At 40.3% G+C, this 16,117-nt stretch overlaps 2 protein-coding genes across 2 annotated transcripts in view; one reads left to right on the top strand and one right to left on the bottom strand.

The window, feature by feature from the left end:
* Positions 1 to 115: 115 nt before the first annotated feature.
* On the bottom strand, positions 116 to 9,698 carry LOC5519056 (VWFA and cache domain-containing protein 1). The gene is made up of 13 exons (XM_048731948.1): positions 9,436 to 9,698; positions 8,756 to 9,352; positions 8,187 to 8,328; positions 7,336 to 7,625; positions 6,831 to 6,972; positions 6,329 to 6,599; positions 5,363 to 5,553; positions 4,791 to 5,190; positions 4,215 to 4,379; positions 3,507 to 3,844; positions 2,560 to 2,701; positions 1,208 to 1,431; positions 116 to 612 (listed from the first exon to the last, which is right to left on the bottom strand). Exons 1-13 carry the CDS (start codon positions 9,580 to 9,582, stop codon positions 299 to 301), a joined length of 3,363 nt encoding a protein of 1,120 aa, XP_048587905.1. The 5' UTR covers positions 9,583 to 9,698; the 3' UTR covers positions 116 to 298.
* LOC5519120 (regulator of nonsense transcripts 2) overlaps positions 9,209 to 16,117 on the top strand; it is a 19,654-nt gene continuing 12,745 nt past the window's right edge. Inside the window, exons 1-11 of the mRNA XM_032363815.2 lie at positions 9,209 to 9,346; positions 9,926 to 10,264; positions 10,470 to 10,509; positions 11,175 to 11,249; positions 11,464 to 11,539; positions 12,201 to 12,274; positions 13,210 to 13,290; positions 13,367 to 13,402; positions 13,493 to 14,017; positions 14,408 to 14,500; positions 14,826 to 14,865. Of these exons, the coding sequence (XP_032219706.2) occupies positions 10,074 to 10,264; positions 10,470 to 10,509; positions 11,175 to 11,249; positions 11,464 to 11,539; positions 12,201 to 12,274; positions 13,210 to 13,290; positions 13,367 to 13,402; positions 13,493 to 14,017; positions 14,408 to 14,500; positions 14,826 to 14,865 (1,231 nt within the window). The 5' untranslated portion in view covers positions 9,209 to 9,346; positions 9,926 to 10,073. The remainder of the gene's footprint in view (positions 9,347 to 9,925; positions 10,265 to 10,469; positions 10,510 to 11,174; positions 11,250 to 11,463; positions 11,540 to 12,200; positions 12,275 to 13,209; positions 13,291 to 13,366; positions 13,403 to 13,492; positions 14,018 to 14,407; positions 14,501 to 14,825; positions 14,866 to 16,117) is intronic.

Raw genomic sequence — 16,117 nt, 5'->3', positions numbered from 1 at the left:
AAGTATTTTAAAACTAAATTTCTAACATCTGTTCAAACAAAAAAAGTTATAATATTATGGGGGATCTAACACAAGATGCAATAATTCCACTGCCAATATTAGCGACTATTTCACATTATTGTAAAATCCTTGCTTTATTTCAATTGTCAATTAACTAACATGCAAATTCTGATCAATAAACACATACATAATTGATTAACATGCCTTTTTTGGGTGGGGGGTTGTGAAAGGGGGTGGTTTAATAACAGGCGAGGGGGAGAGGGGATTCCTAGCTATGGGCGTCGCGTCCTTATATTTACTAACAATCACTTTCGAAACTTGACACGGATCCCTGTGGTAGACCACCATAGATTTCTCCGATCGTTTGATAAATGTCTTCAATCTGGACTCCCTGTGGAAACGGCAAGGCAGCCGTGATGCCATACGCATACTGCTCCTCCGGGACCGGCTTAGGCTTTTTTAGGCACTTCCACATGACAAAAACGGCGATCGTGACCAACACAGCCCCCCCGACCGAGTAGCCTGTGATGGTGATAATTTTCATCAGTGGTAATGACGAGGCAGCTTCAGCAGCCGTCGGAGACTGGGTCGGAGCTCCAGGTACCGGGTTTCCTGTGAATAATTTTTTTGAATGAGTCGACTACAGCAATAACATTGTTCGTATCCATGTGTATCTCCAAAAAGTGACTGCCCGGAAGAGATTTATTAAAGACGAACATTTGGCAGAGTCGAATACCAGTTTTTGGTGTATTGTATTTATTATTCTGGTTCATGAACATGACTATTTCGGCTTTTTGTATTTATTCAAAAAGCGTAATATATATTTCAGGGACATCAAAGATTACTGGGTTTGAGGTCCTCATCCGACGTTAAAAAAACACGCACCACCCCCCCCCCCCCCCCCCATCCCCCCGCAAACATAGTAGCCCCCCATCCCCCCGTAAAATAATGACTGCTCCTAAGGCCTACAGAATCTGTGCTCTTACACTGGGGCACATATTTTGTATCCATCTTATCGTATCTTCCACAGCTTTTATTCTGTACAGTCTTACTTATCTTCCACATTAGCTTTGATTCTGCACCAGTCTTGAAGTACCTGCCACCGTAGAATAGATTTTGAACCAGTCTTACCGCACCTTACATCGTAGCATAGATTCTAAGTCATACCGTATCTTACACCATAGCATAGATTCTGTATAGATCATACCGTATCTTCCACCGTAGCATAGATTCTGTTCTGTGCAGAAGGGCTCGTCAAACGCCTTGTTGTTTTCGTCCATGACGCACCAGCTACATCCAACAACACCATAGCACTCTTCGAATAGTACCTTCTTGGTGCATAAGGTATCAAAACATTTTTCCAAGCCATGGGTATCTTCACTCATCGGCACGGTGCCCACTACCGGGGGAGGCACGGGACATATGGCCAAACTGTGTAAAAAAAAATGTCGAAATGCTGTTTGCTTTTGGTAAGTTGGGCAATGGTGACAGAGATGATGCAATGATGGCTGGATGATGTGCAGTGATGGCTGGATGATGTGCAGTGATGGCTGGATGATGTGCATTGATGGCTGGATGATGTGCAATGATGGCTGCATGATGTGCAGTGATGGCTGGATGATGTGCAGTGATGGCTGGATGATGTGCAGTGATGGCTGGATGATGTGCAGTGATGGCTGGATGATGTGCAGTGATGGCTGGATGATGTGCAGTGATGGCTGGATGATGTGCAATGATGGCTGGATGATGTGCAATGATGGCTGGATGATGTGCAATGATGGCTGGATGATGTGCAATGATGGCTGGATGATGTGCAGTGATGGCTGGATGATGTGCAGTGATGGCTGGATGATGTGCAATGATGGCTGGATGATGTGCAGTGATGGCTGGATGATGTACAGTGATGGCTGGATGATGTGCAGTGATGGCTGGATGATGTGCAGTGATGGCTGAGCAAATTATAACGACTAGAGACGATGCAATGGTGACAGAGATAAAGAAGATGACATATAACAGTTTGTGATGCCTACAGCAGCAATGTTGCTGCTTTTTGACCCTTAGATGCATCACCATCAAGTCAACAACTTCTTATGGCGATCTGTGCATTTCCAGTCGCTGCGCCCCGTCTGTGGAATAGTCTTTCGAATGAAGTAAGGTGCTCAAATTCTATAGGCAGTTTTACAAATACATTTTTTATTTAAAGAAGCATTTAATTTGTAACTACATTTTCCTTATATTTTATCATAACTTATTATTTCAATTATATTATTCATAGTTTTATCATAGTTTAGCATTTATTACTAGTTTATTTTTTTTACTCGATGTAATGCGCAATTGAATTTGTTTATATATTGGTAATTGCGAAATAAATGTAATAAATATAGAAATAATGATCATGATTCATTAGACTATGACGATGATGAGGTTTACTGCATGACGATGACTTGGTGATAGTTTGATTATGTTGGTAATGAAAAATAAATATGACAAAAATGTTGATTTTGGTATACTTACGTCTTTACGTCTCATATACCTTATGTGCTAGGGTTCTTATGGTACCTGCTCGAAGGGAAGGTGTTGTTGCAGTACTCGTAGCTCAAGGAAGTAAGACACGGGCACTTGCAAGAAGAGCACTGACGACTCTCAAGGCAAACACAGCTGTCAGACGAACAGACTTCGCCGATCTTGCCTTCCAGTATACCTGCGTGTATTACTCTTTTATGTGAGTATGGGGCTTGAAAAGGGCTTCGATTTCATTACAATATTCATATCATAACATGAACTGTTTTGATGATGGTAAATATTGTATCCGTCTAATCATCTTGTTGCATATGATATTGCCGTCGAACTGTTGTTCCCGTCGTCGCTGGTTGCTGCTGTTGTTGTTGTTTTGTTTGTTGACTAGGTAATGGTGTTTTAACGTGGAGTTAACAAAGAATCGTACAAAGAAATATTTGAGAGGTCAAATATTTGACCAATACTGTGAAAACTATTAAAATCAATCCAACCAAAAATTCGTCCTTGGATAATGTTGAAATGTTTGAGCCTAATTTTCGCATTTTTTTTGTTTTGGCCCGCCGCTCATTTTGCTCTTCTCTTCCTTAATTACGCTAATATCATAAATGCAGTGACAATAGCACCCCACTACGCGTTGCTGTATCTATTGGATAGGCATAGTGATAATATCTCACTTACCCAACACTTTCTGTCAGCTATTGGGTGGACCTAGTGATAATACCTCACTTACCCAAGTACACGTTGTTGTTCTATTAATACCTCACTTACCCATGTACACGTTGTTGTTATCTATTGGATGAACTTAGTGATAATACATCACTTACCCATGTACACGTTGTTGTTATCTATTCGATGGACATAGTGATAATATCTCACTTACCCAACTACACTTTCTGGCAGCCATTGGATAGACCTAGTTATAATAGCTCGCTTACCCATGTACACGGTCTTATTTATTGGATGGAACCTAGTGATGATACCTCACTTACCCAAGTACAAGTTGCTGTTAGCTATTGGGTGGATCTCATACATCTTGCATGTTGATGTTCCAATGACGTTTGTGACGCTTTCATTCAAATGGACTTCATAGAACATCTGCTTTCCGATCTTGATAAGGTCTCGGCAATGGTTTTGTACCAGGATCCCTTTATCTATCATATCTTGGGCGACAGACTTTAGCTTCTCTGTGATATGTACATCTTCCACTGTGGCCGCCGTGATATCGGGCGACAGAAAATCCTCGTGAAATGCCAAGAAACCACTTGAATCCATAATAAAGCACTTGAAGCTTGGGTCTTTGCATTTGATGTAAGTGTCTCCTAACATCCTAGCGAAAAAAGTTGTATTTGAATTCTGCTTTCATACAATACAACTTCTGCTTTGATTGTATGACCGAGAGAGTCAATCATGTCTCGTTAATGTTAAGTTTAAAAGGAGTTTAATGACGTTCCGCAAACACCTTTCCTCAAATGATATGAAAAGTTTCGCAAGCTATCTTTGTATAACCATCTTTTATCGTGTTAACTAGAAAACAATGATATGGCTACTACATCATGTTTCCTGCGTATGTTAGTTATCCGAGAAAACATGTCGATGACATGGGAAGGTATTTGAAGTATGTCAGAAACATGCGCGCGGGGGAAATGTTGGGTCAAAATTATGACCTAGTTTAATTAAAGCCCCATGTCACGTGTTACCTGTGAAAGAATCGTAGAGTAAAGTCGGCGCCCATCACTCCGAACACCTCGCCCTGCCCTTTGGTCACGGTGTGCGATAGCGTGATCACCAGCCCCGCGCCAAACGCGTCGATGTATGGTGTGGATAATGTGTTGTTTCCTGGGTTATCTATCGCTCCTTGATACCTTGAAAGGTTAAATCGAGGGTATTTTAATGTACGCGTAACAGTTTGAAAAATGACTTGTTCCCTCTCATTTAAACATAGAAGTCCTCCATAACTTGGTCTTTTTTAATGATTTTCCTTTGACGAAGACAGGATAATTATCGAGCTGATGATAAGGAATTCAAATAAAAACGAGGAGTCATCTAAGGTTTACCTCTTCGTGATGGTACGAAGTTAGGTTAGTTACTCGAGAATAAATGTGGTGGAAAAACCGGGTATCGCGTATATTCAATAAGTGTGAAACACAAATCTGGACTTCTATCAAGAAAATGCAAAGAAGATGAAGCCGTTCTCATCAGAAGAAAAAATGACGTATTCGCTCGGATTACTAGGAGTTTGCGTGTCATCCTTGCAGTAATCGTATTTGACTCACCACGTTCTCTTCGTTGGGTCATAATTCTTGGCCAGTATTACGCCTGGAAAAAGTCTAAAAACGCCGCTTCCACTGCCGATATACCGCCACACCACATAGTCATTTAGAGACTCACTCTTAAGCCAGATACTCTCAGCTCTGTATGACGCCAAAACATCGTCCTTAATTCCCGCACGGAACCCCGGGTTTTCTACAGTGTTTGATCTATCTAGCATGTACATGAAGTACTGCATTACATGAGTGGAGGTCTCGGACAGACCGATGTACTGGTAGGGGTCAGTGAACACGTCCGCGCTGAACTTGACGACTGATGAGCTCTTGACGGCGTAACGCTGAAACTGTGTGCATGGTAGCTCAGGCTTGAGCAGGTCTAGACGGTGGTAGATGAACTTAAAGTCCTCTAGAGGAACAAAAAATAACACAAGGAAAGATATGGGAAAAGAAGCTGTTTTCTTTTTCAAGGCGGGCTTTGTTCTTCAGGATAATTTGAGTAAGTAAGACATATTCTGAAGACCTTATTACCTAACACAGCGATATTTGTAGGGTCTTTTATAAAAACTTGTTGTGCATACCAATTGGTGAAAGTGGTTTCAATGATACCGAGCTGTCTCCCTTGACAAGCACCAAGCAGACCGAGAAGTTGGTCCCATCCACTTTTTGCCAGTAGTATGTTGTATTCACCGTCCGAACTCGCACACCAGCTTTGCTACCAGCACGAGGAAGGAATCGACGCGTCAGTAACCTTTCTTCGCCCCTTTCGCCACTGTATGAAATAAAAACATGACCATCTCTAGTAAGCAACGGGACAGTAAAATGTGGTACGGAATGAGAAGTGAAAAAATCCCGTAAGAATACTTATTCATATGTCAGAGAAAGGCAACGACAACAGCTTGGTGCAATGTGGTATTTGTAGAATACAAAGCAAGCACATGGAGATAGACGCGCCTTGCAATGTAATCTGACGTTGAAAACACACAGTTTCACGGCCTCTTGAAAACACGTTTGGTGAATTACACTTTGCATTTGGAGCAAGGTTTGGAGATAATGCGTAGTGGAATCTGAGTTAACGCAAAACGACTGAAAAGTATGCCATTAAACAGCAATAGGAAACGTATTTGAGCTAACGTCGTTTCTCTATTTGTGTAAGATTCCTATGTAAACAAACAACTGCAAGCCCTTTCTGCTTTATCTTAAACGTGTGCTTTATTTGTGGAGCTTAGCATAATATTATGGGGGTATCGAAGCTATCTTGCGTGGATAAATACTGCCAAAATATGCTAGAGAGGTTGAAAGCAAAACGATATGATATCATCAGCTTGTTAGAGCAAGAAAATTGTCGTGATTGTAAGTTTGCATTACGATAAAATAAAAATATTGTATTTGTTATGTTGCAGATACTTTAGGAATGTACTTTATTTGGATGAACATGCACATGGCCGAGAAAATGAAGTCAAAACTGAGAAATAATTGCACGCGAAATATGTGCACCCTTAAAAATGTCAAGACTCGAAATGTTTACTTTATCTTAAAATCATCACCTTTGCATGGAATCAAATATAGAGTTTGGCGCGTCCGGTTCAAGTGTCCGGATTTCGAGAGATGCATAGTCCTGGTCGGCGTTCGATGGCATGGGTAGCAAAGGGTGAACTAGACCACGCCCCGAGCCGTCAATCACAAACGCGTATGACTCCTGCTCCGCGCCAAAATACGACACGTCCGCAAGCAGGTCTCCCATGGTGATGTCAATACCAACCACGCCTACAAACGTGTTACCATGGTAACAGGGAAGGGTCACAGTGGTGATGAGTCCTGTTGAAGGAATAGAGGCACGTCATAAATTCTCACATCATCCTCAATATCGCCAATATGGATAAAAGCCGAGAAGATCCGGACTGTGGTTAACGATGCTAGAGTCCAAGATTGTCCTTACGCAGAGCCACTCCCTACGCCAACTAAAGAGCCCCCTTCCCCTCCCCTCTTAACTCCGCTTATTTATATATTTTGCTCTAAGATGTAAGATTTGGATGAGTGTATTCTTACCTAGTCCCCACGCGTCGTGGTACGGCACGGCAATCCTGGGTTCTGCTGTCGATGGGTCGTTGGCGGAGAAAAAAAAGTTATAGTAGGTGACCATTTCTTCTCGTAGACGCCCTATGTCTGTTATTTGTTTCCAGATGCCAGGCTGAAATGTGTTGTTCGTTTGTTAGGTTATCATTAAGCGGGCCAAAAATTGCAAGTGGGTAAAATATGAGCTAGTTGGCAAAAGAGCGGTAAAAAACTTTTGTTTTTGTTGTGATTGCTAACTTGATGTGATAAGAAACGGTGAAGCAGAACGCTTTAATTAAAAAGTCCTAATGGGTGTGTATAAGCCAAATAAAGTACTTTACTTCACAAAACTTGAAACGCCAAAGTCTCCTTGGTAAAGATAAACAATTCCAACGAATCTGAGGCGGTTATTCGAGAACGGTTCTTACAAGCGTTTTCCCCCTACATGTGAAGCTTTCTATAGAGTAAATGGGTGACTAAATACTACTCGATAACTCACCGTAACCTGTCCGGCGGCTGGGTCCCAGGTCTGGTTGTAACCGGACTGTCTGACCATGTCTCCAAGAAAGCTGAAGTCCTCAGCACCAATGCCATAAGCTAGAATCACTACTCGATTATCCAGGAGCTTGTTGGATTCCACTATAGTCCTCATAACGCTCTCCTTGAGTTCAGTTGGTTTGACGTCTGTCAGAAAGATGATGACTTGATCGCAGTCATCTGGGGACTCGGGCTTGGAGTTCAGCAGTAGAGCGAAAGCTTTCGTCAAAGCAGGAATATACATCGTGAAACCTTAAGAATTCATAAAAAGAGGCCTGGACTATTAGTCTGACTGACTCATTTTAACGCGATATTGCCGTATGGCCAAGTACAAGATATGATGATGTCATAATTGTAGCGGGGTGTGCCATCCTTGTGTAGCCTGCTCTCATTCGGGATTATTCGGAAATGTTTTGTCTTCGAATATTGGGAATCCTGTGGCATGCGCGAAGGCCAAGGTGCCACCCACGCCCCAGCGCATCTCGGCTTTCGCGCGCACCACAGGATTCCCAATATTCAAAAACAAAACATTTCCAAATAACCCCAAAGAGTACCGGCTAGCAGGCTATCCTTGTGTGGGGCGAAATGCATGAAACGTTTCAATATTGTGCGACAGACATTTCGTAATTTGGTCATAATGTAACACAGTGTGACACAGACGACTTAACGTGGTTCTGTGGTTACTTCTCATTGTGTGACCCGGACAGCAAAACAAGGTTATTCCTCATTGTGTAACACTTAGCCATTGATTGCCGTGCAGTTGGTGGCGCACATGCGAGCGAATGTCAAAGTATTTTATCAGTTTGTACTTACCAGCAGACCGCATTCCATCGAGGAAGATCTTCATATTGTTGATGTTTACGGAGTTGGCCTCAGCTAGGGTGTTGGCGTAGCACCATGTCGTATCGTTGCTACCGGGAGTGTTTGCGTCTGTCGCCAGCGATACAACTCCAACCTGAGACGTATACACAGCCGCTGGTATGAATTTCTGCTCATATACATTATTTGAATTAATTGTGGTTCTAAATGATGACTTGCAAACCCATTTAACAAAACCGAATAATTAAAGTGTAGTAAAACTAAAAACCCAGATTGGCATTTTGTGGGTGTTAGCAGGGCCGGATCTAGGGGTGCGCCGAGCGGGCCCCGGGCCCCCCTAATTATGATATTTGGCTTAATAATAAGAAATATAAGGAAATCCATGGAAGAACAATTAATCCCCCTTTTTATACCTTTGACCCCCCCCCTTCTTCCCCTAGTTAGTATAAAACTCATCAAAATAGCTACTCTCCAAGAGACCATGATGGTCACGGTCTCTTGCTACGCACTCAGTGTCTACAAATAAAAAAAAAATCCCACTCTCCGAACCCGTCATTGCGCACCTTATCTCGTGGATTAAGTGTGTCTAGTACAGCCTTAGCAGCATCTATGGCCATCTGCAGCCATGTCTTCCCGTTCGCAGTATGTTTTTCTGCCATCGAGCCGCTACTATCTACCACTAACACGACATTCTTCGGCTTTGGCGCAGCTGCGTCTACATACCAAGGCCTGGCACGATTATCGTACGAGCCACACTCTGCCTGAGATTGCATTGGGTAGATCGTGGTGAGACCTTCAACTGAGCCAAAGTACTGCCACTTAAGGTAAGGTGATTCTTTCATGTTATCTTCCATCGCTTTAAGTACTTCGTTTGTAAGCTGTGTCGGATTGGTTGCGCCGGACGCTTTGCGCACACAAAATTGAGTGGTTCTGACTTGTTGTCTAAAGCGCGTGTCATATGTTAGTGAACCGCTGTCAACACTACAACACTCTGGATTGTGCTTAGGCGCTGATAAAAAATAAGAAAGCTCAACTGCCGTCTTAAGTCTCCAGGCAGCTTGGACTCGGACCTGGAATTTTTCGGAAAGTTTGGTTTTTAGCTCATTGATTGTTGTACTGTTGATTGTGACTACGTCGACATCAAGCGAGTCGAGGTAAGCCTGAAAAGTAGAGTGTGGATTAGAACGCTAAGTGTGTTTAGAGTAAACCAGATACCTTTTTGGCGCATAAAAAGTTAACAAACCTGCATATCCTGGACACCCAAACCATCCCGGGCAATACCGTCTAAGGTGTTACCCAGTGTTGCTGGGTCTAGGACGAATGGCTGAGCTGAACCGATAAATGATAACACAATAACAAGCAGCGTACATTGTCTAGGGGATACTAGCATTACTTTGCCTATTCATCGTATTTCACGACGGAAGATTACGAAATTTTGTGTAGAATTTCCCCGTCGCTCTACGTAACAGTTTTCGTCATAATAGTATGTGTGCCGCGCGCAGAGTTAACGATAGACGTTCTTCAGCTGTCGCGCGCCATATTTTGACGATATTCGGCGACCATATTCTGGTCTGCAATTGTCTTGTTGCGCCCTGACACGTGCGCGCATTTTCTCCCCCCCCCCCCCCCCCTTACATTTTTCGTTGTTGTGGCAAAACTAATGAAATGATTTTTGCGAAAGCAGTTTTTATGAAAAAAAAAAAAAAAAACATGATTCTATGCGGGCTTGTTAGGGGTCTGGGTTCTAGTGCTGGTCTCCAATGCGGCGGCTGATGACGACAATTGAGACGGTAATGGCGGACAGAAAACACGAATAACAACACAACAAGATGAAAAGAGTGCACCAATTCTAGGCTGATCAGAGCTCTCAAAGTCTCCTGCATGAGTGAAAAAAGCTCTAAGCGGCAGCATGGAGGAAAACGCGGCGAAAACTGTGCTGGTACAGCGGGAACACCAAGCAAAATAAAAGACGACCAAAAACAGAAAGAGCAGAACTCACTAAAAAACGACGATAAAAATGATGGAAAGACAGAGCAAGACGAGAAGCCTCCGAACTCTGTAGCTGAAGAGAGGCAAGTAGCTTTCTAAGTTTTCCCAAATTTTTAATTTTGCTGTTTTGCTTTAGATATAGTTTACACCGAGTTGTTGTTAGTTTAACTTTAAGTAAGAGTTAAGTTAAATCGTGTTGTTTTGTTGTTGGTTTTCATGTAACGTTTTGCTCTCCTGTTCAGGTAACTGGTTGAGGGGTCTATAATAGTTTTTTCTGTTATTTTCTAGACACGAGAGCAAGGACGATGACGAACAAGATTCAAATATGGTAAGTACAGTTGTGATGCCAAAACAATAATATAAGCTTTTTATAAGTTACATCTATGCCTGAAGCTTTTTTATTCCCAACTGGTTCGGAATGTTTTACTAGCAATGTATCTTTTTTGAGAAGGTTATCAAGCCAAACAAATTGCTTAGAGTTTGTTTTGGTCAACTGATTAGTGGCCTTAAATTCTTTTTGTACACATGTGTTTGCTACTTGAGATACACCATCATGTGACAATAAGGATCAAATACAAACAGCTGAAATGAAACCTCAATTAACTTATGTTTACACTAGTAATTTATGTTGCAAGACAAGAGCTAAGACAGAGTTTTTTTGCAACCCAAATCCTGTGTGCGGACAACCTGCAAAATTGCAGCAATTTAAAGCAGCTTGCAAATTTATCTCAGGGGATTCTAGCTTGCTGGAAACTTTTGGCATGAAACCTTATAGAGTACTAAAATGATGAATTATTTGAGCAAAATAAGTGAGAAACAGTAAGAGAACATGGACATTGTATTGTTTTAAATTATTTTTTAGCCAATTACTGATTTAGATACTAAGTTCTGATCATTGAATCGAAATTCAGCGCGGTTTGAGATAGAAATTGCCATAAAAATTACAGCTTTGTATCATAGCCATTGAATGGACTCCTACCTTTATGTCTTTAGCAAACTGAGGAACAACAGCAGCTAGAAGATGAGAAGCGGAAAGAGGAGGAGAGACAGAGAGAAATTGAAGAAGTGGTCAGTATTTTCATTGATTAGTTTAAATAATTAATACTAAACTCTTCGATCATCAGTGGGCTCTCACACTTCCCTTGTTTCTCGAGGGTGTTGGTATTTTGGTAATATTTTTCAACCATAATTTGTTACATTGTTATTTACAATCATTGTGATCAAATTGTCATTGAGTCTATTTTTCTTCAATTATTAAAATTTTAACTTTATTTAATTTAAGCAACAAGCTATCAATGAGGCCCAAGAGTTGGTGAACACCAAGATCTCCACCCGAGAGAAGAACTTGGCAGCATCAGGTAGGCGACATGTATGCACCTTATCTTCCCTTGTTTACAGTTACTGATCATGTGATCTGGTGCATGATTTTCGATGGCTGACAAATCTTGTTGTTCAAGACAAAACCCCAGAACATGTTGAACACACTTTTCATAGAAAATGAAAATTGATTTTTTATGCCTTCTGTTAATGTCTTTTTTTTTTGTGTAAAAATTGAATGTACAGGGGTTCTAGCCTCTAGCTGTAACAGATTAGATCTCCCTGTCAAAAGCTGTTCTGTTTCTTGGTCTTGAATCTGACTTGTTGGATGTATATGGGATCACCATGTAGAAGCTTGTTTTCCTCTTGTATTAGGATTTTAAAAATTGTTAAAATGCTATGAGAAATTATTTATTAATAGCACCAGGATGCAATATGAAGCTTTGAGTTTTATTATTGTTTGACATTAACCTTTTTCAAACATTATTCATATACAATATTCTGGTGTTGTTCAATTGCATTTTTATTTGTTGTCATGGTAATTGTATTTTGCTGTATTTGAATGCGGAACATTTTGATAGTGATTTTGTTTGACTGAATGCAACCAAACCAAGTCATTTGATATGGTTGATAAATGTAAGGCTATGAATGTCTTTAATTTGCATTATTTACAAAAAAATAAATTGAGCTGTGTTTTCCCAGGTCATCGAGGTGAAAACTTGATGAAGGGACTTGACTCTTCTGTCAAGAAGAATTCTTCCTTCACCAAGAAACTGGTAAGTTGCCTCGTTTATGCCGTGGTTACACTAGAACTTTCAACCTAGGTATGGTTATTGGCTAATTGAAGTTGAAATTTTATGTGTGTAGCTGCAACCGGAAACCTCAGTATATATTATTGAGAACAAAGGAAATTCTACCGAAGTAGTGTTCCGCAGACTATTCTACGATCCATAGTTCATGGCCTCAACTAAGATTGCAGTGATTAGGGCTTACAGATATAAACATGTAATGGTGTTTAATTGCATGTCTTGCTCAAAACCTTAGTCGCTTTTCTTTAAAATTATTCGACTTATGATGGTAGTTCTAGTGTGACTTTTGGTTTCCTTCCTGATTACAAGGTTTGAGCTCTAAGTAATCTGTTGTTTTAAATTTGTTTAATCCATATTTAAAAACAAATTGTTGCCCAAAGTATGCTCAATATATTCATTCCAAGCGTACCATTTAAAACACAAGCTAGAATAAATCCCTCCAAAGTATTCAAATGATAATCAGTGTAGATAAGTAACCCATGACACGAGGACACTAGATTCTTTGCTGCTGAGGACGACTCAACTAAAAGGTAAAGTGAGCTTGTGTAACCGCACACAAAGTCAACCAACCTTGGTTCAGTTAACCAGGTTGGTCGACTTTTCTTGCAGTTATATAGCTAACCTCAACCTCAGTTGGCATTCTAGTGTAACCATGGCATTACTCTGCAATACAGTGTATCAACAATCCATGATCATTGAAACAGTTTGTGGTTTGAGTACAAGAAAAATCCTCCAGTCAGTTTGTGGTTTAAGTACAAGAAAAAAATCCTCCAGTCAGTTTGTGTTTTGAGTACAAGAAAAAAATGTTTTTGTCAGCCACCTTGGGTTCTATTATTTTGATTTTGTTACTCAGCACTTACTTCCTCTTATCCTTAAATTGATCAACCTTCCGTTTTTGACAGCGTTCCATCACAGAGCCGCAGCGGGATGCTCTCACAACTGAGTTTAATGGCTTAAATCTATCCAGATACATCCAGGAAGCTGTAAGTATTGAATTGTGTTTAGAGACTAACGTTCTGTAGGCCACTTACACATCAAATATATTTTCTTGTGCATCAGGTCAGTTCCATTGTTGACGGATTCAACAAACTGAAGGTAGGATTATCCACCCTGATTTATCCTCTGATTTATCCTCACATTATTCCAAACTGTTCCAATTTTCATTGTTTTTAATATTTTGTGCAGCAAGCTGATGTCAGCTGCGTGGCTCACATCTGCAGCCTGTTTCACCAGCGATACCAGGAATTCTCTGACCTTCTAAAAAAGGAGCTCGTTAAGGTGTTTGAGAATTATGCAGGCAAGGATGAGGATCGTGCTGCAAATGTCACTCGCTACAGGGTCACCCTTAGGCTCCTCGGGGAGCTCATCCTGTACGGCGTCTTTGAAAACCTCAATGAAAACATCAAGCTGTTGGGTGGTATCCTGAACAACATTGCTAACTGCGACAAGGAGTCTCACATCTACGTCCAGGTGATCATCAGTTTTGCCAAGCACTGTGGTGAGGACTTTGCTGGCGTGTTGTCCAGGAAGCATCGGGCTTTGGTTGAGAAGCATAATATTACCTGGCCCTACACAGGAATCATCCCACGTGATGCACAAGCTAGCTTTCGACATCTGCTGCAGAGTTACTATAAAACACTTGCCAAACACCTTCTCCAGGTGCACAAGGACCTTCAGAACAGGGAGAGGCAGAACAGACAGATTCTTTTGGTATGTTGTCTTGTGAGCTTGCTTATCCATGCACTCCGAAGTTTATTTTAAATCATTCACAGTTGACATGTTTAAATAATGAAAATTATCTTCTTCTCACTGAGCTGTTTTTGGTTGTGCTGGTGGACTAACTGAAAATGTTTTGGTTTATTTCACTTTTTACTAGTAACTGTAAAGTAACATCCTTTACCAAAATACTGCATAGCCGTTTTTTTACTAGGGACCCAAGAGCTAAGCTGAAATATCTTAGCTCGAATATTGTATGTTTGACAATTATCTCCAGCCTCTTCTGGTAATGTATAAAAAATTGAAGACATACGCTTCTGTGGTTGTCCTTGAACTTTTGAATATTTTTTTTTGTCCCAAGCCATGAATGTCCTTTGCTTGTAGACCAAAGGTGAGCTCCATGCTGACAAGAAAGAGTCCCTTGAGAGAGCCCAAAAGTCTTATGAAAAGCTTCTTGCCAGCACTTCTAACCTTGCTGTGAGTTTGTTATCAGTATGCTGAGGCTGTAGTATAGACTGGTTTCCAAGCATTAAATCCTTGATGTCTATTTTTGTCAGCATGCTTTTTTTCTATATAGTCTTTGAAAGCACTTCTGAACTTACTCATGAGTATTTATCAGAGTATGCTTTGAAAGGTTCCTAAGCACTTTCAAAACAGACAATTTTGATTTCCTTTTTATATCAGGTATGTAGTTTTATCCCTCCCAGTCCCAGAATCAATATAGCCCTTAGCCAAAAAATTAATTATGCCTGCTCTTGTCAATCTTTTTGCATCCCAACTTCAATTTTGTTGTGTTCTTTAGGATGTTCTTGATGAGGATATGCCCGATCTTCCCCAAGATGGTAAGTACAGTGGTAGTAGCAGGCTTCAAACTTACTCTACTGTAATTCTCGCAGTAAAAATACTAGACAACACAAGCATGAGTTTGGCACAATGAGAAGTTTATTGAAAGATAATACACTAAAAATGGTGAAAGCTGAAAACAACCAATAGACTTCTCAGCCCACTGTTAGGGTGGGAGGGTGGGAAAGGAAAATAGACTATTATAATATATAGACGCGTTAACTCAAAGTCCGTTCGCTAGCACTAGCTGGAACATAAAAGACAATATCCGAATACAGTGTGAATAGTACAGTACCAGGTACCAGCTTCACTGCCAAAAAAGGAAGCGCGAATTAAAGATTTTAATCTGGTTATCAAAATAGCCCAATTCTCGCAGTAAAAATACTAGACAACACAAGCATTTCAATTGCATATAAAAATAGTCAATAGAGAGAGAAAAAAGAAACTGGGGCTATATTTTTGATAAAAACTTCAACACTATTGCAACGACTTGATTGAGCACTCTCCTATCATTTCCCCTTTCCTCATTATCTTCAGGTTGATAAAAAATGTTTTACAGAATTACAGTATCATTGACACAAAATATCTTGCTCTAAAAACCCTATTACACTTATACTGCTGTATCAAAGTAAGAAATCCTGGCTACATTTGCCTATTCTTATGTCTTCCAGCCTTTAGCATCAAGCATGACCCTCAGGTAGTCCTTGGTTGGTTTAACCTAAATAAAAGTGAATACAATTAACTTGGGTATCATCCCATATAACCTTACTAATTTTCCATAACTATTTGAATAAAAATAAATAAACACATTAGATAGTATGCAAGATGCAGACAATATAAGCTTGAGCCAAAAAAAATAAAGGTTGCATTTTTGGTTTTTATTTTCGATGAAAAAATTCTCTTGTAACTGTAAAGTATTTATGATAATGTAGAAAAAGTTGCTGTGGCTTCAAAAAGACTAAATACACAGGATATAAAGACAAGAAAGGTCTTCTTTAGCAATATATGACAGGATGATTTTTGTCAGCCTTGATTAAATATCTCAAAGCTGTCAATAAAGTAAAGAGAGAACGAAGAATATCAAAGGATGTTGTTATGCTCAAATTGCTTGTTAGACCACGAATTCTCAGTTTTAATGCTCGGTTACTGTAAGCTGAGTTGCATTATACCAAGATAAATTCATATACATAAATAAATAAGACTAAAACAGTACATTATTAATAATTTATACAGCTCTATTTCGAAACTAAG

Source organism: Nematostella vectensis, chromosome 1, assembly GCF_932526225.1.
Source record: "Nematostella vectensis chromosome 1, jaNemVect1.1, whole genome shotgun sequence".
NCBI lineage: Eukaryota > Metazoa > Cnidaria > Anthozoa > Actiniaria > Edwardsiidae > Nematostella > Nematostella vectensis.
The sequence above is the reverse complement of the archived record's forward strand: the minus strand, read 5'-3'. Positions and strand labels throughout refer to the sequence as shown.